The following is a 23,421-nucleotide window of genomic DNA, read 5'->3' on the forward strand; positions in this document are numbered from 1 at the left end:
AGCAGTTGCTGTAAAGGGCACCTCTGAGTCATCTTTAAAAAAAAAAATTAAAAAAAAATGAAACCCATGGAGAAGTGTTTGAAACATTCATGAATCAGGATCTATTTTATGCCATGGCCAACCACACAATTGCCTTATTATTAAAATTAAAATATTAAAAATGACTTTCATGTTCCTTCTATAAATGTAAAATAGTTGATATAGTGGTGTTTTTAGCTGTTTAGTTCACAGAAGTAAACTATATAAATTGTGATGTGGTGGGATTAGTATGGATTATAAAGTCCCGTGTGATTTAAAGATGATAATGTTGTTGTGCTGCGTTTCTCCTGTAGACGGTGAAAAGGAAGGACTGAGGAGATCGACCTCCAGCCCTGACCATAGCAGGTAAAGAACCCACCCACCTCCTGTCTGACACAAACAGGAGTAGTTGTTAGCAGGTTAAATGCAATATGTTAGAATGTGTCATGTTCGACAACGTGTCCACACCTTTCTCTCTTCCTTTCTCTTTCTTCAATCCTCCCTTGTTTGCCTTGCTCACTCTCTACTTCCCTGCCCTGTCCCTCCTTCTCTTCAGGCTGACTTCTACCGTCTCGGCTCCGGAGAAGCTTTTTGGACCTCCGCTGGACTCTGCCTTCAAGCCCAATAATTTTGCAGGTAGAGTTGGGCTTCAAAGTAAATTTATAGATTTCACAGCTGACATGAAATTTGTAGTCCTTAAAACTTGCTTAAGAGCTAGTAATGCATAATTATTCTGTTAATGATTATTTTTGGACATCAAGCAATATTGAAGGGATAATGATAGATGTGGTAGATGGAAAAAATTGATTAAAAATTGTTCAACTTGAAATAACTGTAGGTGTGAGGGAGTAAGTGGTGTTTATGAAGATGGTTAACATGCAGGGATGTGTTTTTTACCTCACTCTTCCAGATGCTGCCTTCTCCTCTGACTCCTCCTCCCCAGAGAATGTGGAGGACTCGGGGCTGGATTCACCTTCCCATCAGCCCCTAGGGCCCTCTCCAGAGCCAACCGCCTGGGCAGCCTGGCCAATGGCAACACAGAGCAGAGAGTCAGCCAGTTTGGGCAGGGCCTCCGACCCCTTCTTGACAGCCTTCCGTGACCCCTCCCCCGGGCGCACCCCTCCAGCGCAGGATGACCCGGCCACGATGTGGGCCACCACGCCCCGCTCCCCGCGGCCCATGCCCGACATGGACCCCTCCTTCTTTGGCTTCCCCGCCTTCGGCCGCCCCCTGGCCCCCGCCGAGCTGGAGCCCCCCATGTGGAGCTGCAAGCACATCCCTCCGGAGGACCCCTTCCTCGCTGCCTTCGAGAGGACCACCGCCCCCGAGCCAGCGGCTTCCCCCGAGCCCTGGGCCCCGGCCCGACCCCGCCTGACCCGGGACGGCAGGGGGCTTGACGGGCGCGGCGATCCCTTCTCCGTTTCCCACGGAGACAGCAAGACGGCCACCACCTCCTCTTCGTCCTCATCCCAGAAGGAGAGGGACAGGGGGGCCCCCATCCTGGAGTCCCCTGAGGACCCCTTCTCCATCACCATGATCGGGAGCCCCTCCCACCAGTCCTCCCTAGCTGCTGCTGCAGTGGCTCAAAGCTCCACCAGCAACAGTGGCAGCAGCCGATTGGCTCCCAGCTCCAGCTCTGGCCCCACCTCCAGCCACGGCCCAAGGCCCCGGAAGGAGCTGGTGCGCTGGAACTCGGTGCACAACCCTTTCAGTGAGGCCACCATGGGTGCGGCTCCAGCGGGGGCAGGAGGCGGGCGCGACGGGGCCAGGAAGCAGCGAGCCTCAGAGGGGGCACCTCGCAGGAAGGGTCTGCCCCTCACAAGGCATTCTGGGCCACAGGAAGACCTCTGCTTCTCTACTGACAACGACCAGAACTGCTTGAGCCTGGGCACACAGCCTCCACACACTGGAGGTACGCAGGCACATACCAGTAGAGTTAACACAGGCACACCAGCATGGTAACACAGATACACACTAACAGAGGCAACACAGGTACATACTAGAAAGGTAACACATTTAAAATTACTAGCTTAAAATGCCCAGATAGTGAGGAGCAGAGCACATACCAAGTCCAGTCTCCAAATGGCAGAAAAACACAGTTCTCATGATATGTGGCTTGTGGTATTGCTTCCTTTTGTTTTTTTTTTTTTTTCTTTCTCAGTTTTCACCAGCCTTTACATTCTACAGGTTAAATAGTCTTACCACTGGACTCCAGTCACCACTCTGATGTGGTACCAATGTAATAGTCAGTAACTTGAGTGAATCACAGTCAGTCAGGAATAATTTATTCTGTAAATTTGACCATTAAACATTTAGTCAACGTCCACAATCTGTATACATTATCCTACAATCATGAATGTGTAAATAGGGATACATTTCTTTTGATGCTCAGAATGTACATTCTGAGTTTTGAAGCCCCCTACCCTCTCTTCACAGACACACCCCCTCCCTCTCGACGGGACAGCGCCGAGATGCTTCTGGCGGCCCCGCCCCGCCCATCCCGGGCCAGGAGGGTGTCTGCAGGCCGGCAGGGGGCCTGCGAGCGGGTAGGACAGGCCTCCGTCCCCTGTATCCTAAAGACCCTTCTGCCCGCAGAATTTGGCTCATTCTTAACCAGCGGAATAAACACCACAGGGCCAGAGCTGAAAGAACCGACTTTTATATCAGAACATGCAAAGTTCTAAATAATCCACTTTGTAGCACAACCCTTTGAAAAATGGTTCCATGTTTAACCACTGACAGCCTCGTCAAAGTTGGCGCTTTTAAGTACATGCTCTTCTCGCAATAGATGTTCAGCTATACTTCAGCACTCGACAGTGGTAGAGTGTAGTGATACTTGGATACTGTCAAAGATAATAAATGGTTTATAAGAGCAATTGTGTGAAAATGTACAGTTTCCTGCTGTGCTGAAGTCTTTTAAAAATATTTCTTCACAAGGCTCGAATCAATGATAGATATCAGGTGTCATTTGCCATCAGACCTCTCCAGTTAATTCATAATGCAGCTGCTCAGCTGATCTACAACCGGCCAAAATACTGTCATGTCACACCTCTCCTCATCTGTGTATAAAGGCTACCTGTTATGGCTTGGATTCAAAACTCTTGTTCTAGCCTGCTGAGCAGGAACAAAAACTGCACCTGCGTACTTACAATCTATCAATAGGTTAAGGTTATGTACCCTGTGACCGCTCCAATTGTGGCAATGATTCCCATATCTAAAGGATGGCATCAATGATTCATTATCTGTGTGGCTAATTACCAAACTCTATTGAACGCACTTCTCGTAATTGCTCTAGATAGGAGTGTTTGCCAAATGAACAAATGCAAATGCAGTGTCTCAATGATAGACACCAGTTCAAACTTCATTTTGCCTCCCAGTTCTTCCCTCCTAGCTTGTCCAAGTCTCTTAATAAGCTGTGTGGAGCTTTTGATGGCTGGCATGGGTGTATGACTGTGTATGTCCTGTTCTTCAGTCCAGGTCTCTGTGCTCCTCTCCCCTGCCTGGCCCAAGCCCCCCGCTCACCTCGTCCTCCTCCTCCTCCTCCAGCCCCAGCGAGTGGGGGGGCCAGACGTCCACCCCGCGAGCTCCCAGTCCCGCCAGAGGCGAGTTTCCAGCCACGCCCTCATCAGACATCTTTCTTCCCAGTGATCCCGCTCCTAAAATAGCCATTTTTTAGCTCCCACCTTCAAATGCTGTGCTGAACATATGCTATGTGAAATCTTGTTTGGTTGAGAACCCTAGTGATATCTTTTTAACAACTAATGTTAAGTATGCTCATGTCCTCTCTGAGTTAAATTGGTTTAATGAAAAGTGATCCTCTGCCTCCATTACATTACCATATTGTCATTTAACAGATGCTCTTATCCAGAACAACATACATAGGGTACAATTTCATCCATTTATACAGCTGGATATTTCCTGAGGCAATTCTGGGCTAAGTACCTTACCCAAGGGTACAGCAGCAGCTCCCCCAGCGGGGATTCAAACCAGCAACCTTTTGGTTATGAGCCCTGCTCCTTACCAGTACACTGCCACCTCCGTGGGAAATTTTACCCAGTCCCCTCTCTCCTTGCAGCTGGGTTGTCCCGAGGACCCAGCCCAATCTCCCTCAGCACCCAGGAGGCCTGGCCAGTAGCCGCAGCCATCACGGAGTACATCAATGCTTACTTCAAGGGTGGAGAGCACAACCGGTCAGTGTGTCTGGCTTTCTGCCCTGAAGCTGTAGAAGGGGGGTGAACCGGAGACTCTCTCAACATTGGGCTGAAGTCTGTCTCTCATTCTTCCCCTCAGCTGTCTGGTGAAGATCACCGGTGACCTCACCATGTCCTTTCCGGCCGGAATCTCTCGCATCTTCACTGCCAACCCCAACGCCCCTGTCCTCAGCTTCCGATTGGTCAACATTGCCAGAGTAGACCACTTCCTGCCAAATCAAAAGCTGCTCTACAGGTAAACTTGAAATGACAATTGAACCACTGCAACTTGAAAGGAAGGTCAGTTTAAGTGATTCTTTTCATAAAGTGGTAACTGTTTTTGCTTGTTTTCATCAGTGACCCCTCTCAGAGTGACCCAGACACAAGGGACTTCTGGTTCAACATGCAGGCGCTTAACGTATATCTCCAGAGGGAAGCTGAACTCAACCCGGGGGCCTCCTACTATAATGTAACCCTACTGAAATACCAGGTGAGAAAAAGGCACCTCAAAACGGCCTACCTCGCTAGAAATGAGGACAAATCTTTTCTGTGAGGACATTTTAGGTTAGTGTCCTCTCTTCTCCCACTCCACTCCGTGTCTTCATGGTCTTTTGGCTGCATCGCCATCTTTGGTCTTCATCTTTCATGTTCTACCCCTCCTTCTCCTCCTCTCCTCTCACCTCAGGTGTCGTCCCAGGATCCCGGCAGCGCCCCCTTGCTGCTGTCCGCAGAATGCCAGCGCAGCGGCACGGTGACCCGCGTGTCGCTGGACTACCACTGCTGCCCCGCCACGGCCCCCGCCGCCCAGCTGACGGGCGTGCAGGTCCTGATGGCCCTCGACCACACCGCCACCGACCTGCAGTGCCAGCCCCCCGCGACATGGTGAGAGAAGCACAGGGGTGCAGGGAGAATGGCCTGGGGTAGAGACGGACAGAGAGATGGAGGGCTGAGGGGTGGAGAGGGAGAGGGAGTGGGAGAATGGCCAAGGGTAGAGAGGGACAGAGAGGTGGAGAGAGAGGTAGTGGAAGAATGGCCGGGGGTAGAGAGGGACAGAGATGGAGGGACTGGGGGAGAGAGGGAGAGAGAAAGGGGTGTAGGGAGAGAGGCCAGAGTAGAGGGGGACAGAGAGAAGGGGTTTGAGCAGAGAGGGAAAGAGAGATGGAGGGACTGTGAAATAACCAGATGGACTGAGAGGGCAATGGGGGGGAGAGTGGGAGATTGTATGAACGCCTCTGTCTGCCTCCCTTTCCTGACAGGAACGCCGAGGAGAGACGGCTGCTGTGGAAACTGCCCAACCTGTCCCCCACCAATCACAGCAAAGGTCACTACCGCATGCCCATCTGTCTGTCCGTCTGTCTGTCTGTCTGCCCATCTGCCGGCCTATGGCTACCTGTCTGTCTGTGTGTCTGTCTGCTTGCCTGTTTATATTCTGGCTACAAATACACTCACCATTGGAAAACAACATTCCTCCCGACAGGACTATATGTGTGCCTTGTGTGCTGTTGCTGTTCTGTTAATGAGTGCTTCTGAGTGGGTATCGTCAGCTTAATTGTCAGAATTGGCATATGAGATGCACAGGGCTGAGTGGGAGGCGATCGCATGCTGTAACAGATGACCGCAGAAGGACGTGCTCTGCTCCCGCTCCGGCGTTTCTAACGCGGGGCGCCTCTGTCGCTCTCCCAGGTTCGGGCACGCTCTGCGCCAGCTGGCAGTGCCTGGAGGTGCCGCGGGGCCCGCCGCCCAGCCTGCTGGTGCAGTTCGTGGGCTCGGGGGCCTCCCTGTCGGGCATGGACGTGCAGCTGGTGGGCAACCGGTACCGCATGTCCCTGGTGAAGAAGAGGTTTGCCACAGGTACAGCACACGCTCACAGCGAATCCCCTCTGCTCTCAAACACACACACACACATGCGCGTAACAAAATTCAGACAGTCAGGAACCGATATGCACTTAATACTGTGTTTGCATGGAACAATATTTTCAGTTGGAATACATTTCTATATGAATGTATGTATGACTTATGTAAGCACTGGCACTTCAGATGCCCTTGAATTTTTATAAACAAGTGTGTGTGTGTGTGTGTGTGTGTGTGTGTGTGTGTGTGTGTGTGTGTGTGTGTGTGTGTGTGTGTTCGTGTGTGTGTGTGTTCGTGTGTGTGTGTGTTCGTGTGTGTGTTTGTGTGTGTTTGTGTGTTCGTGTGTGTGTGTCCTCCCCAGGGAAGTACATGGCTGGTTGCTCGATGTGAGTGACAGGGAGCTTCCAGGGAGCTTCAGAAACGCAGCCAACAGCACTTTCAGCTCCCTTGTGGCCTTCTGACGACGAGCCCAGGACAGAGGGGTGTCACTCGCCGGGGACAGGAGACAACCTGGGGACCGCGGACAGTCCGACACCTCTGCGTGAACGTGCACTTAGCAGGAATCGTGCCCCTTAGACACAAGATCCAAGTACTAATGAGACCGAGCCTTGTTCTCTGTTAGCTCACAGTTTAGAAACCCCCACCCCCTTTTTCTTGGGAGTTGTTCTTTTCTCTTTGTTCGTGCTGTATGCAATGTGAGTTGTGTGTGCCTTGGGTGAACACCTTGAACTGGAAGGGATGGACAAAGGAACATGTACAGTATATACAGAATATATTTGTGTATATGCTCTCATACATATGTATCTGGAATGGAATTGCCATGAAAACTTGAATTTTTATATTTATACATTATACAAGATAGATACAATAGTTGATTATACACATGTATCTAGGTTGTAGATTATGTGTGGAGTTCTAATTTTACAGGATAGTTCTGTACAGGTCAGTGGTTTAATTTGCCAGGGCAAATTCAGGTGTGATAATAAATACTGCCATTTTTTGGAAAGAGAGCTGTGTCCTACCGTTCTAGTTTTTCACACACCATTAACTAAAGATCAAACCATTTTTACATCAATTTATTAGACATTTTGACCAGTACAAAATACAACTCCAATGTATACAGACCATTTCTGGTCTTCAGGCTAGATAGTGTGGTCAAGAACAGGTTTTTATCATTACAAGTTCAACACAGCTGGAATAAGATCCAGAACTAGACCAATACAAAAAGAACCTCCTCAACCCAGGTCTAAACAACATTACAAAAAAGCATTCAATTACAAGAAGAAATTATGTCCCCTACTGTGACAAACCCAAGCTATAAAGGACAAGCCAGAGAATTCTCACAGCTCGCAACTCTAAAAACAGAAAGGCCATTTTGGAGTGCATAGAACAAGAGAAAAAAAAAGATTAAATTAGAATGTGCACACCAAGGGAGTTTTTAGATATAAAAGGTTATGTCAGGAATCAGAATGAAGGCGTACAAAAAGCTGGGAGCATCTCCAAATGGAAAATCTTGAACCAAGTTCAAGTCACTGACCCTCAGCATAGCCTCACGGGTACTGCAGGCACATCAAATGTGTGGAACAGAAGGCCACAGATGGATACAAATAGATTTCTTCTACAATAGCTCAAGACACAAATAAAATGTTTAAGAGTTTGGTTTTTATAAATCAATTTACGCTTACAACAACCGCTACATAGATCATGTGAAATAAATTTAGAACAAAGGCTATTGCAGGCCTTGTAGGTTTTGTAGCATCGGAGGTTCAGCTTCACTTACAATAAAGGAGATTTTAAAATGAACCTCATGGTTTTCCAGCTCCCTTAACAGCCACAAACTAATAAAATGGGTTTTTTTTTTTGAAAGTGGGAGGAAGTCTAGGGCTTTGATGGTTCATCAGATTTGAGAACAAAGATGAAAAACAGGCCCTGCTGCTGTAGCCCCTGAAGAGGCTTCAGTGCCATGCACTGCACACAGAAAGCATGAAAGCACAGGCGAATAGCTGTGTCTGAGAGGTGACGGAGCGGAATGACAGAGCAAAGTACTGTGCGTGAAGGGACGCCCTCGAACGGGAAAGGGTAGAAACAGCATTGAGGGATACACTATATACCCCTCTTAGCAGGACGGGCAGTGTGAGGCAACAGCGTTCACACATGCCCCAGGAATGGCCATACTCTAAAGGGTCAGAGTGCATAGCCTTTAAGGGAGGTGTAAGTGAAATCCAGACGGATTCCTTTCAGTCCACTACAAAGGGTTTTGTGTGTGTGGAAAATGCCCTACAAGGGCTGAATGTGACAGGGTTGGCGTTACTGCGTGAAGCTGGGAACTGAGGCACCAAATGAACCGTTTACACCACCTGCTGGTAGGGCTTCAAGGTGCTTTGAAAGTGGAGGTTTCTGAAACCATACATTCATACGTGGTTGACACAAAGAGGCACATCTGAGGGAGGCGTGCTATGATTACAAGCCCTCATCTAAGGCACTGGAGTAACACTATAGCTCAGATAGTGAAATGCCACTCAAATGTTACATAGCAGAACTTCAGTGCTTTACAAAGTCCATTCTCTCACTGCCAGTCTGAACTGCAGTAGGGGAAGGGAACTGAGAATGGAGCCTTTGCTGTACTCTCCAGACTCAGGAATCTGAATCCCCTTTGTGAGTAGAAGCTGGCGGGGGGGCCCAACCTGAAGAGGATCCATTGTCCTGTAGGCAGCAGGCGCCGTAGATCCTGCGCACACACACATACAGCTCAGCCTATGATCCTGGCCTCAGATCTCCTGCAGTGTGTGGTTGATCTCGATTCGCTCCCTCTTGACCACCGGCTCACTGGGGAGCCTGGACACTTCTCCGTCACGGCCCATGTCACTGATGTCGCCCGAGAAGTGAGACGTATCTGTGAGAGTGGCCACACGTTGCATTACATGACATTATATTCATTTAGCAGACGCTCTTATCTGTAGGGACTTCCAGCACAAAAGAACAGAAGTGTATCCATTTAAGATGAATGAGCAACAGTGTCAAACCAGGCTAACAACACTCCTAACCAGTGAGTGTGAGCATAACACTATTCAAGCCCTACCACATGTTAACTTGTGGAACCACACGTTAAACTGTGGAAACTAAGTGAAGCCATGTACACACACTAATGTACATCACAATAAGAGCTGCATTCCCCATTAAAGTGTGACTGTACTGTATCAAAATTAATCTATAACTGGGGGTAAGATTCATTGTGGAGAGGGAATGTGGGGTTGTGGCATGGCAGGACCCTACCTTTATCTATGAGCATTGGCATCATGGAGCTGAGGTCACTGAACTGTGGAAGAGAGAGAACATCATTGAGCATCAGACCAAACCATCTACCAAACAGGCCCTACTTCCTGTGTGCTACGCTAACATCACACATGACTACCAATCAGCGACCAGCTTCACAGAACCAGCATCGGCCCTAGCATCTCACCTCTCCCATGACGGCGATGGGTGTCTCGCCGGTCGCCTGGGCGACGCGGTGCTCCACCAGATAGAACATGTACTCGTCGTAAAGCAGCCGGATGAGATGGAAGGAGCCAAAGCTGGCAGCGCTGCGCAGGGTCAGATCCCGGATCACCATGGAGCTGTGAGGAGAAGGAGGAGGAGGAGGGGCCAGAGTCAAGGGCTTTCACTCAGCGCATCGCCATGCGGCACCTTCCTACACTGTAAAAATGTCAGACTGCACTGAACTGCCCCTGAGGGGGTTTAAAAACACTGCTCTGTAATTACAGTCAGGGGGCCAGCTGGGCGGCAATCACTTGGCAGAGTACCATGAGATGTCTGTAAGGGAGGCTGACAGCTGAGGTTCAGAGCCAGAGGGTGTGAGTACATAGAAAGCTGCATCATCGTCTCCCACCCGCCCCTGTTATAGGGACTGAAAGCAACCCTAATGGTTATTTTTATTAGCTGTGCAAGTGTTGGACACATTGCAATAAGTCTAGATATAGGGAGCAGTATGTGTACTTCGGAGGGAGAAGACTAAAGCAGCCACAGCCACACAGGTTGGACTAGGCACCTCTGTGCCCCTGTATCGCACTGCTGACTGTCTCGAACAGCACCTTACACTGGTGTCTAACTGAAGGCTGTCCTTTGTATCCTGACATTACAAGGACCCCTGTTTGGAGCTATGATCTGAAGCACAGCTCAACTACATGGCCTACCTAGGCCGCTGCTCATTTAACGTGAATGGATACACTTCTGTTCTGTTGTGCTGGAGGTCGCTGGATAAGAGCGTCTGCTAAAGGAACGTAATGTGATGTAATGTACCTGTAGAAGGACCACTTGAGCAGGAACTGGCGCGCGGCCTTGGGGAAGCTGGGGCTGCCCTCGTGGGGCTTCAGCACCTGGCTGACCACGCCGTCCAGCCAGAGCGCCCACTGGTCCAGGGAGCTCTGCCGCTGCAGCGTCAGCTTGAAGTCCTGCTCCAGCCGCTGCACCACCGACTCGCTGCACTGGCACACCCAGGACGCCTGCTCCTGCACCACAATGCACACACACACACACATACAGACTGCAGTGAGGACACATTACATTTCACTAACTTACATTACATTAGATTCATTCAGCAGACGCTCTTATCCAGAGCGACTTCCAGCACAATAGAATATAAATGCATCCATTCAAGTTGAACGAGCAACAGTGTCAAAATAGTGAGTGTGAGCACAGTGCTATTCAAGCCCATTGCAGCCTGACTAGAAGCGAAGTGTACTACCATACATCAGTCACTAGAACACAGAATCCAAAACATATCGCAACACTACCTGTAAAAAAAATACACACATACACACACACACACACACAGCAGTAAGAGGTAAAAACAAACACACACACAGTAGCATACACTGCGCACACACATACAGCACTAAAAGAAGGCAATGTAGAAACTTCAACACACACATAACTGAGAAGACACACACACACTTCCTTGTTTTTCTGGTGATTATGAGAGGTGTGGTGACGGTGGTACCTGCACGTTGGTGAAGTCCACGCGGTTGAGGTCACTCAGCATCTGATTGATCTGCGAGGTGTTCTGCAGCACTGCACGGGCCGCCTGCGCCAGGTGGTTCAGGGACGTGTATCTGCGCAGGGTCTGCGCAAACGCGCTCACCACGGCAACCTGCAACACAAGTGGAGAGGGGTGAGCACGCTGCACGCTCAACACAGCTCCACATTCGAGGACACTTTGGCCACAGATGAGCGGCCAGCGAACAAGGCCTGGACACAGTACCTTGGTGCGAACGATCTCCTGGGGGAAGCCGCTCATGGCTGAAGTCAGCCAGCCCTCTAGACTCTTGGCAAAGTTGCGGATGGCTTGTGTGAGAGTGCCTGGAGAAGTGGGGAAAAGAGACAGGGATAAGCAAGGATGAGAACAAGACCATGGATGTGAGACAGTGTCCAGAAGCATGCATAACATCAGAAATTGTAGATGACAAAGCAAGCATATAAACATGAGAGAAAAGGCAACAATTACACCGGTGGAATAAGAGGAATAAAAGCACAAAACCCACAAAAGAATGTGGAAGGAGGGCTGATAAGAATGAGACTGCTGGAGCGGATGAGAGAAAGCGAGAGCGAAGAGGAGAAACAGGCGAGTGGGGAAGCAGGAGCAGGACTGACTGGGGACGGGGCGAAGCACGTCGGGGATGAGAATCTCCACCAGCGCCTGGTACAGGATGTGATCACAGCTCCTCATCCACTGTTTCACCGGCTCGCACCTGCACAGGGCCACCAGCTCCTCCCGGGACAGGGTCCCCTCTGCGTCCCCGTCGCTGCAGGGACACACAGACACACTGAGCTCTCCGCTCAGTCTCTCACACACACACACACACACACACACACACACACACACACACACACACTACACAACACTGCAGGGGACATGAACGCTATTTCCACCATTTCCACGCAGAATTAATAGTTTTCAAGGGTGAATGTGGGAGTGAACTACTGTTTGTCCATTTTCTAAGACAATTATCCTTGCGACTACCGCAAAGGAATTGAACCGGTAACACGTTATTAAAGCTATTTGAGTTTTAATTTAAGTGTACAGCATGTTCTCTATTTTTTACTTTGTAAAACAAATCCCTTTCATGCAGTGTGTCCACTATTTGTCTATTTTTGTCTTGGAATTGGAGTTGAATAGGGAGCTAAGAGAAGCTCATCAGTGACTGACCTGCCTGGTAGAGTGGCGGCTCCCTCACTAGATGGCGCTGGTGAATACCAGAAGGTCTGCCACAGCTCCTCGATGTATTGGAATTGGAGGTTCATCACCACATCCAGAGTGGCCTGAGATAAGATCAGGCAGCCCGCACACACACACACACACACACACACACACACAGTTAGCCTCAGTTACTGTTCCTATTGTAACAAAATTCTGTAAACATTCATTTTCATACAAAAAGCAGTGTGAAGTAGCCATTAGAAAATACAGGCAATCTATGTTGTAAGCATATACTGCACATATACATCTATCAGATTCCCTGGTGGAAGATTTATTAATTTACCCACTCAGATTGCTTTGTCTTATCTTTCTCTCTCATATAACTTGTCTTCACAGTGAGCGATAGCTCTCTTTTAACGCCCACATGTCAGACTACTTTCCATGCTAAGCACACAGTCGCCTTCCCTGTGATCCCTCAGTGTGTGTGTGTGTCTGACCCCTCACTTAGAGAGCACGGTGCAAATGACAGCCCACGTCACTAACGGTGCCCTGACAAATACAACACCCAGCAGCATGAGGCCCAATAGCTGGGATACGCAAATATGAGCCGCTTTTATGGGACAAACCCTTTCACGCTGCAAACACAAAGACCACCAGCAAGTGTCTAACAGCCCGTGCACACGCGCGCACACACACACACAAAACAGGACCGGACACTGCATGCCATAGTAACCAAAGTTACATAAGTCTCAAAGTTTTAACTTTAGGAGCGAGACAGTAGGACAGTAGTGTGCTGGGATGCATTAACCCAAAGGTGTGAATTCTCACTGCACTGTTCATGAGCTTGACCAAAATCTTAGTTTAACTTTACTGCTGTCATTATGATGTAGTCTCCTCACACCTCAAATGCAGAGCCCTGCCCCACAAAAACCTCCATTTTAATTAGGTGATGCCAACACCTTGATCATAGCATCTTCAGCCCATATCTCAGGCAGGGCTCAGGTCTCTCGCACACCACACTGCTCTTTCAAAGCTTCAGTTCAGAGTAGGTCACAGATCCATACATCACTATATCTTCAGGCTCACTGATGGTGTCATTATGGACACAGATGATTAGATTACTGCATCTATTTAACATAGAGACAAGTGGCTCTGTGTAGCATAGTGGTAAGGGGCAGGGCTCGTGATCGAAAGATTGCTGGTTCGATTCCCTGCTGGGGCACTGCTCTTATACCCTTGGGCATGAGCCACAGAACTGAAAGGCTGGAGAGTAGCCACCCACTAGTTGCAGAGATGAGCATGTGCTTAGAGAGCTCTGGTGGCCTGTCTCCATTAACCGTGATCTGCACCAGGCATAGATTCTCATCTGCCAGGACAGGCACCCAAGATCCAGTTACAGCAGCATACAGGTTTCCCTTAAACTACACGGTACTTTTCTGTTTCTGTACTGTCGTCACCATGGTGACTGTGTTTACAGTCACCGTCGGCAACGGCTCAAACACTGGACATGGAAAATCTGCCAGCTTTTAAGCAAGTGTATGACCTCTGACTACAGTTCATAAAAGTGTACACTAAGCAAATAAGTAATGTGATACGTGACCACAGAAGCAATATACCATGTTGTGTAATGAGATGCAGAGTGAAAGCAAACGGCAGTCCACTCTGTAAGAGATTCATCTTTTGAGCCATTGGTTAAATTAAGCGAATATGAATATGACTGTAAATGAATGACAACTAAGGCCATACTGTGGAAGAGAGACACAGCACGCTAACACAGAGACCAGCTGGAGAGCCTGCTGGCATGGCCTGAAAGCAGTGGTGACGCTACAGCGACATGGAGCCAGGAAGCAGCAGGGGGGACACGTTCTGTGTTTTAAATACCAGTTACATGCAAGTTAAAAAAAGTGCTCAGTCACTGTGAGCAATGATTAGGGCACAGAGCCCTTATCTGTCTCAGCCCTCTGGGGAAGCTCTGAAAAAGCACAGAAACCAGCTTATCTTCAGCTTCTCTGTGCAGCGCAAACCTCCTCAGTAATCAATGCGCAGTCGCAGTTGAGTGCTGCGACAGGTGACCGTACCTCACAGTGGTCCCTGTACAGCTCCTGCAGCTTCCTCAGGTCACCGGGGGTGACAGAGTCCGGCAGGGGGTGGGAGCCCAGATCTGGGGATGGGAACGGGGGCAGGACGTGCGACACATCTGCCAGCGAACAGAGAGCCACGTTACACACACACACATACACACAGACGCACACCTAGAAAACCGACAGACTCTTCTCAGCTCGAAGACTCCGTCTCTGTTAGGTGTGTTCTGGCCATCAGAGAGAAAGGACACAAGATGGTGCAGGTGCCTAAAGCTTGGTTAACATTCTCCAAATCAATAAACTGTCTTTTTACTTATTATCATCACTATCATGCTCACTGTCACACTTCACGCAAGGTAATGTTGAATGAATAAAACAGTATATGGCACCACATACAGAATGAGCATTAGAATGGAATGAATGGAAATGGGGATAGGCCGGTAATGAGTGGTGCGTAGTGGTAAGGAGCAGGGCTTGTAACAACAAAGGTTGCTGGTTCCATTCCACACCGGGGCACTGCCGCTGTACCCTTGGGCGAGGTACTTAACCCACAATTGCCTCAGTAAATATCCAGCCGTATAAATGGAGAACAGGTGACATACGTAAGTCGCTCTGGATAAGAGCACCTGCTAAATGGCAATAATGTAATGTAATGAATGAAATGCTGATTTTCCACTCTGGGCACTGCCTTGCTGTAGAGTGGCCCTGCTTCTCGTAGTGGCTGGGCTCTCACCGATGTACTGCTGGTGCTGCTGACTCTGAGAGGACCCCGCCTGCTCGGCCATGCCGGTGGGGTGATGGGAGCCTCCCGACAGCACATCCCCCGAGCCGTCAGTCTTCTGCAGCGGCTTGTACCTGCGGACAGGGGGAAAGGAGAGGGGCGGGGGTCACACAGGTGGACTAGAATGGACACAAATGTCAAAGAGAGTGAGGGAAAATCAAGAGGCGGGACCCTACTGTTGGCAATAACACACACACAACAAGGTTCAGTATAACACAGTGCTGCTTAATTTGTCTGTTCTCCGAGTCATCCCTGTTTTTGACTCTGCACTCCTGTAAGAGCACCCCCTCTGGGTATAAGGGCCTTCACTAAATCTCACAGACAGCCCAAACTGAAGTATGGTGTAGCAGTCAAGCAACTGCACTTGTAATCAGAGACTTTGTGTTCAAATCACAGACAGGACACTACTTTTGTATCCTTAAGCAAGGTATCTGGCCCAAATCAGTCATGTCCAGTTGTGTAAACAGACAGTATGTAAAATATAAGCTGTACACATTGCCCTGGATGAGAGTGTTTGCTAAGTAAATGACCCTCTTGTTCTGGATCAAAAATGAGAACTGCTTCTCTTCTAATGTCCTTGGTTGCTCAGGTTGAATAAATGATGACTGTGAGTATAAAGTATATTGAGTTAAAAGAGGGTGCTTACCTCTGCTTCTGGTGCACAAACTGCTGTCTCATGGCCATGTACTGGGAGTCCTCCTGAAGCCGGTTGAGAGGCGAGTCTGGTTTCAGTCGGATGCCGTAGTAGTGGTACTTGGAGTTTCCCCTGAGAGACAGAGAGGAGAGGTCGGTCAGTCTGTCCCCCCGCCTCACAGGTGCCAGATGAGTTTGAGCAAGGCCCACCGAAAGCACACGGCCAGAAACTAGCAGAAACCCGGGACTCGTAAAACACAGCAGTGCTGGTCCACGGGGGGTCAAACCTGGTGCCCAGCCGGCGCGTCCTCAGGCCCATGAAGACGGAGCGGATGAGCTTGCCAAAGGAGGCGGCGTTGACCGGGTCCAGCTTCTGCTCCTGGCAGTGCCGCAGGTAGTGGTAGTACAGGGAGCTGCGGGGCAGGCTCACGCCCTCCGCCGTCTCGTAGTTATCCAGCAGCCACTGCAGCTGAGCACAGCACGCACACACACAGCAGGCAGGGGTCAGCTACGAGCGGCTGGGGTCACAGAGGCCTGGCTAGGAGCTCAGAAATGAAGCCCTTCAACCGCACACGCACACACACACTCTCACTCACTCTGTACACACGTGCACACTTAGAAACAGAGCCCTCCAACTACACACACTTATGCTGACATACGAAAACACTTGAAAATTGACCCCTGAGAGCACATAAACGCTCTCATACACATACATAAACACTGAATAACATATGCCCACACGCTTTCTCATACATACACTCTTGTACACAAGAAACCATACAGGTACATGTGCACACACACATACACACATATGTTGTTGGACAGATGCTCCCATATGCACATACACACTCATAAGCATACATGTGCATGCATATGCACAGTGATTAGAGCCAGCAAAAAATCTCAATCTCGAGGGATGAGGAGAGGATGAGGAGAACATAGCGAGAGAGAAAAAGATCCCAGCGTGCACTGCACTCCAGGCAACCAACGCTGCATCGACACTGAGAATTCACTTCCATCTGTGGGGTGAGTGTCACAAATCTGTTTCACTCAATCTTCCTTGGCAGTGAGCATTGATATTTTTCTCATGTCCGTTACAAGGCTTGTCTGATAGAGAGCACAGAAATTCAAGAATGGTCTCACTTGGGCTGTTGGCAACATGAGGATTCTCAAAAGGTTATCCTGGGTTAAAAGCTAAAAGAAATGTACGGGAGATTCAAATGTCAGCTGGCAGGCAGCTGAGATGCTGCTGCAGATTTCAGCCTCATTTGGCATTGCCAATGATCTACTAAAATCATTTATTTACACTTACAGCACCAGTCAAAGAGATTGAATGCATGCACAGCTTCGTTGAAAAAAGCGACCGTGGCAACCTTAACGGGAGCCTCTGTGACCAGTGGCACGGCGGATATGAGCGTAAGCGTTGTGTCACCACGCAGCCTCGGGTAATCGGCTGTGGACTGACAGCCATGCACTAGGCGAGACGGCGCAGCTCGCTAAAGCACCGACCCGTCAGCATCAGCTACAGGTTGAAGGCTGGCAGAGCCAGGCGGGGCTCTCCCTCCTGCTCCTTCTCCCCCTCTTTAGCTCCTGGTTAACTTACATGGCTGCTGAGCAGACCGCTTTTGTGAGCTGCAGTCCCTTCAGACATTTGGAGGTTTTCAATCACCATTTCAAGTTAAGAGGGAAAAAAGAAGCATGCCAAACAGGGGGGAGAAAGAGAAAAAAAAGGAACGAGGGAAAACAAAAACAAAAGAGAAAGGAAAATAAGACGCAGCCAGACGTCTCCATTTCCACTCCGCCCAGTATGGTGGAGGAATTCATTCACTGGCTGACAAAAGGCATGCAAATGCCAGGAGCACTGGGGTTAAGCTGTGTGCCGAGGTCACTCCTGGTCTCACACATATAATGTATGCAAATGTGCATTACAAACACACACACAGGTCACACTTTGCTCAGTGGAATAGGAGTGACTTGGCAATTTCCCATTTTTTCTCCCCCGTTATTCATAATGTCTATCTGAGACCATTGCATGTGGAATTCCACCCCTCTAGCCTAGAAAACCTCTCAACGACTAAATCTCTTTTGGTTAATTAGGGCAATACACACCAAACAAAACTGTGAAAAAGTATGCAGACAAAACTTTCTGTGTCACCATAGTTCAAATTCTGTGTTATAAATTGTTCAACTTGCAGCGCAGTGGCCAGTCTGAAGTATAACCAGCACTGTGGACAAAGATGCGCAGCAGAGTGACCCAATCAGTAGGAAAAAAAAAACAAACTGCAGACAAAGATGTGCAGCCCAGTGGCCAATCAGAAGAAAAACCAGAGCTGCAGACAAAGCTGTGCAGTGCAGTGGCCAATCTGAAGAGATATCGGGCCTCTTGCCAGGCCTTTAAAAAGCTCCTGAGGCCTGTGGCCAAACTCTTAATGAGCCCCAGGTTCTGCTCTGGTTCATGGAACGCTCAAGTGCCTGTGAAAACTGATTACACTCGACAGCACTGAATTATTTACAGCACTGTCCCGCACGTCCTGCTATTTCTGTGCACCGAAGTCCGCCATCACTATGCAACACCGGTGGTACAGGGGTGGCACAACTGTCCTGGGGAGACTTTTATCGGTCACCTCTGCTGCGCACCAGTCAGAAGCAAGGCTGCCTGAGAGGAGTGACCTAAGTGAATGGGACATTCCCATTTAACTGGCCATTAAACACATCACCAGCACTCTATTCTGGTCAAAGAGCCAAGTTCTACTCAGCCGTTTAAGATGGCTGAATGGAATTCAGTGCTCCAACTGGCCAAATTTAAATGTACTTAGCCTGTAAGGTTTTGGCTTGAAGCCATTAAGAACCAGTAGCGTCAAGACTTCAAGAACTACAAGACTATTAGCATAATATATACTTGCTTTCTATTTCTTACACGCAAATTACTGTAACAGCGAAACACATTCCCAGTCCACAATCTGATCCCCACCACCCAGAAGTAAAAAGAGGGCCTCCCTCAACAGTCCTCTTCACCAAAGTGTGAATCAGGGGAGGGGAGGTGCTGGGCCATACCATTGCAGAGGAGGCGCGGGAGGTGTGGTGCCGGCTGCTGTCCATGCCGCCCCCGTGAATGAGATAGCTGCCGCCATCGGAGATGATCTGGCTGCCCCCGCCGTCCATGGAGATGCCCACCATGCCGTGGGAGGGGACGCTGGCCGGTGACACCACCGTGGTCACCTGACCTCCCCCGGCCTGCGTGTCGAAGTAGGCCCCCCCGCCAGCCTGCCCGTACAGCTGGGCCTCGGGGTTGTAAGAGTAGGCTGTGCGGCTGTGAGGGAAGCAGGAACAAGAGCTGGTTACTCCGTGCTTCTCCACTGACTGGCATGGAAATTAACCCTGTTAACTACAGTAAGTGCCTGAATTCAATCACAGCAAAACTTAAAGTAGCAAATATAATTTAATTACCAAAAATTACGGCTCTGCATTAGAGGACTTCACAGAAAGCCATGCAGCTTTGTGGAAAAAGCGATGGCCATCGCTTTTATCATCCCATTAACGGTTATTCTATTCATAAGGTCTACTCTACTCCTTTTAAGACTGAAGCAGTGGCATTTCAAAGTGATTATCAGACAGCTCTGGACAGAGAATACTGTGTATATACAGCTTTCATTTAGCAATGATAAAATACATCTACCCACGCAAACACAATGAGCATCACCACTTAATAAGCATTTGCTCATTAATTCAATCCACCCACAATTTGATCCACATTATCTCTCTGCGGCCACGCAGACCATTTTAATTAACTTTTAATTAGTGACTAATCAGCTACAAAAACGCAGTCTCTCGTGTCACATAATACATATGTGTGTTTACTGTTTACAATAAAGTAAGTAAGGTAAGACAGGATTATGGTGCTTGCTACATTATTGACTGAACATAGCAGGCATTGAGATGAAAATGGTAAAATAAAAAAAAATTGCCGCACTAAATACCCAGCTAAATCAATAAATAACACGTAAAAAATCATGTGCTGTGCAATCTGGTCTGGATGAGCGTCTGCTACGCAAAGAGTAACGCTACACATGTGTGTAACACAGACGTGTTGCCCTGTGTTACTTCCTGCCTACACATGTGTGAAAACACCCTCCATGGGTACCACAGACAGTGGATAGGAGAAGGCAGGCTCTTACATGGTCCCGTTGGTGTAGACGGCCTCCCCTCCTTCTACATACTGGGCCTGGGATGGGTACACATGCTGGACCACATGCTGGACCTACAGAGAGCCAGAGACAAAGGAAGAAATTAATTAGAGCAACACCTGGAGCAGATGTCAGGTAATGGGAATGTATCAGGGCCTTTACAAGCAGGCACAACCTCCTGGGAGTACATTTATTCAGCACTGCAAATGAATGTTCAATCCACAGGCCACTGTTTATTCTTCTCGCAAAATGATCGGTAATCTTTCACTTTAAAACTGGCCTTAAAAGCAAGCTTGACACAAATCATTTCAGTGTACGCCCGTAACACTGACTATATATACACTCTCTCACATATGTGAGAATACCTGTGACAACAGTAGCATTGTATGCGCACACCTTCCTGACCATGTCTTTTCCCCTTTACCAAGTGATTGGTTTAGAGCAGGCATTGCACAGGTCAAGTCTTCATGTCATTTGGGTATATTAATCCATACAATATGAAATTTATCATCAATTGTGCATGTGAGGTGTTCAATTCCATATGAAGATGATGCATCACATACAACCCACAGACCACAATCAAGTCAAACTGGGGTTTGATAATAAACACAACAAGGTAAAAAGTTACACCTGGACGTTAACTCCAGTATCCTGAGGCAGCCAATTCAATATGTGAACATGGCCTAAGGTTTTACAGTTTGGAAGTTTGCACAGTGTAGACAGTAGGTGGCAGTAGTGCCACCACAAACAGCTACGTCCAGGTAACTGCTTAAAAGCATGACGAGATTTTGTTAGTAGGAGTAATTTAAATCATGCTACAATGGACGACAAACTTTGAATCAGTTTAACCATAATGCCCTTTGTCTTTGCAACTTCAAGACAAGAATAAATGTTTCAAGTCTAACAAATCTGTTCATGTCTGTCAAACCCATACTGTTCTGCAACACTTGCATATTTTAGTTCCTCAGAGTTAAGGATGAAACTCAGTGCAGTTACAAATAACATCAAGTACTTCTGTATCAGTTCCAGATAACAGCAGCAAACACAAATTGTCAAAGGAAGAGCCTACAAAAAAGGTGTCCTCTGGCTTTGTTTGGGTGCTATCAGTTTTACGTCAGGGACAGAGAGACCAGTGGGTGGGGGGCAGACGGTTTCCCCTTGACACAGGCCCGGTGCTATGGGGGAGCACCCCCAAACGGACCACAGTGCACCCTCAGTTGTCTCCTTATATTCCAATGTCTACACAGTAGACCACCGTGGATTGCAGGTGTACCCCTGTGTATTTTCTCCCAGCGCCGGGCCTGCCTTGACAGAGCTGTGCGCGTGTGGCTTCTCTGAAGCAGAGCTGTTTGTGTTTAGGACTCTGACGTGTGCAATGCCTCGGGAGACAGAGGGCGGGTACGCTCCGTACCTGCTGCGGGACCTGCTGCATTCTGGGTACTGACAGCTTCTGCTGAACCTGCTCCCCCTTCTGGCCGGAGCCTGCGGCCTGAAGCAGCACTCTCTGCGGAGAGAGGGTGGAGCTCCGTAAGCCAAACCGCTCGCTCGCATAGTGGCACCACTCGCCTTGCAGTAAGAGCAGAGGGAGGGAAATGTGGTGCCCCAAAACAGCATGGGTAGCAACCACAGTACAGAGGTCTTTTAAAGCTGGGCTCAGATTTTAAAGCGTGTCCCTTACCATTGGGCTAAGACAAACTTACTGACACAGTCCTCGGTTTAAAGTAGTACCATATTTATGTAACTACTTAAGAAACTAAAATCTTAGGCTAAAATGAAATATATCAAACCTGAGATGTATTTCAAGGTTCCTTTTTTGGTGATTATCAAGATCAAAGGTGACGTTTTTGTGTGATAAAGCACACCATCCCTCGATCAACAGCACTGTGACTGCCGGCAGACAATGCAGTGCACTAGAAGAATAGCTGGCCCCGCCACCTCTGCGAACGCAGCTAGCCTTTAAGGAGCTCTGTGTGCTTTCACTTAGGGGAAAGCAGCATCCATTAACAACAGAACGTCTCAAATTTTCTATTTCCCTTTCCACCTATTCTTTAATTGTTTTTCGAGTAACGCTGTAAAAAAATGCAAAAGCAGCTCCACCCATGGCCTCAGCCCCTGTGAAACACAACCAGGAAAGTTGTGGATCAACAGGATCACCCAACAGTGGAGACACACAAACCAAGCCGTTCTACTGAAATCCACACTACAGCACACAGGCAGAAAGGGAGCACAGGTCTGTTTATCCGGCGCTCTCCACTCCTCCTGGGGGTCAGCAGGGGTTGGGCAGCTGCGCATCCTCTACATCAGACAGACGTTATTAAGGGGATCGGTTTTCATCTTATCCTGAGTAATGAGTGGAAGATTAATGTCATCTCAGAGATGCGGTGAGGGGGGTCAGCGCTTTGCATGTATGTTCCATTGTCAAGGCAAACACGGCGCGCCAGCCAAACACATTAATATAAAAAACACATTTTTGGAACCGTTTACAAACCCGCATCCATTAAAATGGATCCTGCCTTGCAGTGAACCAGCACTACCCGCAGCATTCAACTCAACATGTCCCAGCACGGGGCCATCAGTGATGGAGGGGTCACACTGTAAATTCAGACATGAATCTGCTAATACATCTTTGAGCATTATTTATTTTTGTCTTTAATCAAAGAGAGAATCTCATTCGAGGTTGGTGCCATAGCATCTTGGACATACAGTAACAGTCAAACGTTTGTACAGATCTGATTGACATAATAGAAACAATGCAAACAAAAACATTTTGATCTAAAGACTTATGCTTAAATGCTTGATTTTTTTTTCTTAGAAAAATATGTAAAGTGAGGTTGATGCATATGTATGAAATTCTCTCTTTAGTATTGAAGTATTTCTTTAGAAATACTTTAGTTCTGATTTGTTTAACACTTTTTTGGTCACTGCCTAATTCCATTTGTGTTATTTCATAGTTTTGTTGTTGTCTTTACTATTATTCTAAAATGTGTAAAATAGTGAAAAACCCTTCTATGAGTAGGGGTGTCCAAACTTTTCGCTGGTGCTGTAGCCGCTGCCTGGTGTGCTGAAGAGGCCAGAATATATTTTTGCTTCACATCCTGGGGGGGGGTTGTCTGAGGAGAGGGGGGGGGTGTACCTGCTGAGAAGCGGGGACAGGTTGGACCACAGGGGCCTGGATGGAGGTAGATGTGTGCAGCACCACACTGGACACCGAGTCAGACCCTTCATCTGAAGTCTGCATGCTGGAGTCTGGGGGAGAGAGAGCAACAAGCTTATAGATATTACAGACATTTATCTAATCAATTTTACCGATCCACCTGGACCCAGGGATCTTTCATTTTCCCCGTCAATTTTAAAACTCTCCCTCAGTTACTTCATACTCTATAAAACCTATGAATCTTAAATTTTGAAACTAACCAATCTAGCGTATGTGAGCAAGCAGGGAGTAGGTTTGGTTAGATTTCCTGAAAGTGAAACAGACACAGACAGAGAG

General features: G+C 48.3%; 2 protein-coding genes across 2 annotated transcripts in view; one reads left to right on the top strand and one right to left on the bottom strand.

The window, feature by feature from the left end:
* Positions 1-7,019, top strand: part of LOC118795856 (F-BAR domain only protein 1-like) — a 38,502-nt gene extending 31,483 nt beyond the window's left edge. Inside the window, exons 16-27 of the mRNA XM_036554608.1 lie at positions 333-384; positions 575-654; positions 929-1,930; positions 2,455-2,564; positions 3,491-3,620; positions 4,094-4,208; positions 4,309-4,464; positions 4,566-4,698; positions 4,894-5,090; positions 5,465-5,529; positions 5,892-6,059; positions 6,421-7,019. Of these exons, the coding sequence (XP_036410501.1) occupies positions 333-384; positions 575-654; positions 929-1,930; positions 2,455-2,564; positions 3,491-3,620; positions 4,094-4,208; positions 4,309-4,464; positions 4,566-4,698; positions 4,894-5,090; positions 5,465-5,529; positions 5,892-6,059; positions 6,421-6,449 (2,237 nt within the window). The 3' untranslated portion in view covers positions 6,450-7,019. The remainder of the gene's footprint in view (positions 1-332; positions 385-574; positions 655-928; positions 1,931-2,454; positions 2,565-3,490; positions 3,621-4,093; positions 4,209-4,308; positions 4,465-4,565; positions 4,699-4,893; positions 5,091-5,464; positions 5,530-5,891; positions 6,060-6,420) is intronic.
* A 1,751-nt stretch (positions 7,020-8,770) lies between these two features.
* Positions 8,771-23,169, bottom strand: LOC118795846 (DNA-binding protein RFX2-like). The gene is made up of 17 exons (XM_036554593.1): positions 23,065-23,169; positions 21,343-21,435; positions 19,923-20,005; positions 18,802-19,057; positions 17,351-17,425; positions 16,035-16,216; positions 15,761-15,880; positions 15,067-15,188; positions 14,331-14,449; positions 12,262-12,374; positions 11,706-11,857; positions 11,317-11,414; positions 11,056-11,205; positions 10,356-10,564; positions 9,520-9,673; positions 9,333-9,375; positions 8,771-8,952 (listed from the first exon to the last, which is right to left on the bottom strand). Exons 1-17 carry the CDS (start codon positions 23,167-23,169, stop codon positions 8,828-8,830), a joined length of 2,199 nt encoding a protein of 732 aa, XP_036410486.1. The 3' UTR covers positions 8,771-8,827.
* Positions 23,170-23,421: the final 252 nt, after the last annotated feature.

This window comes from Megalops cyprinoides, chromosome 20 (assembly GCF_013368585.1).
Source record: "Megalops cyprinoides isolate fMegCyp1 chromosome 20, fMegCyp1.pri, whole genome shotgun sequence".
In the NCBI taxonomy this organism is placed as follows: Eukaryota; Metazoa; Chordata; class Actinopteri; order Elopiformes; family Megalopidae; genus Megalops; species Megalops cyprinoides.

What these genes read in the sequence shown, in the direction of transcription:
- LOC118795846 (XM_036554593.1), bottom strand. Translation starts at nt 23,169, where the DNA reads ATGCAGACTTCAGATGAAGGGTCTGACTCGGTGTCCAGTGTGGTGCTG. An exon ending in CCCGCGCCTCCTCTGCAATG is followed by an intron (nt 17,426 to 18,801) that starts GTATGGCCCAGC and finishes TTTCCCTCTTAA; the next exon opens with CTTGAAATGGTGATTGAAAA. An exon ending in CTCAAGTGGTCCTTCTACAG is followed by an intron (nt 9,674 to 10,355) that starts GTACATTACATC and finishes TTCTCCTCACAG; the next exon opens with CTCCATGGTGATCCGGGATC.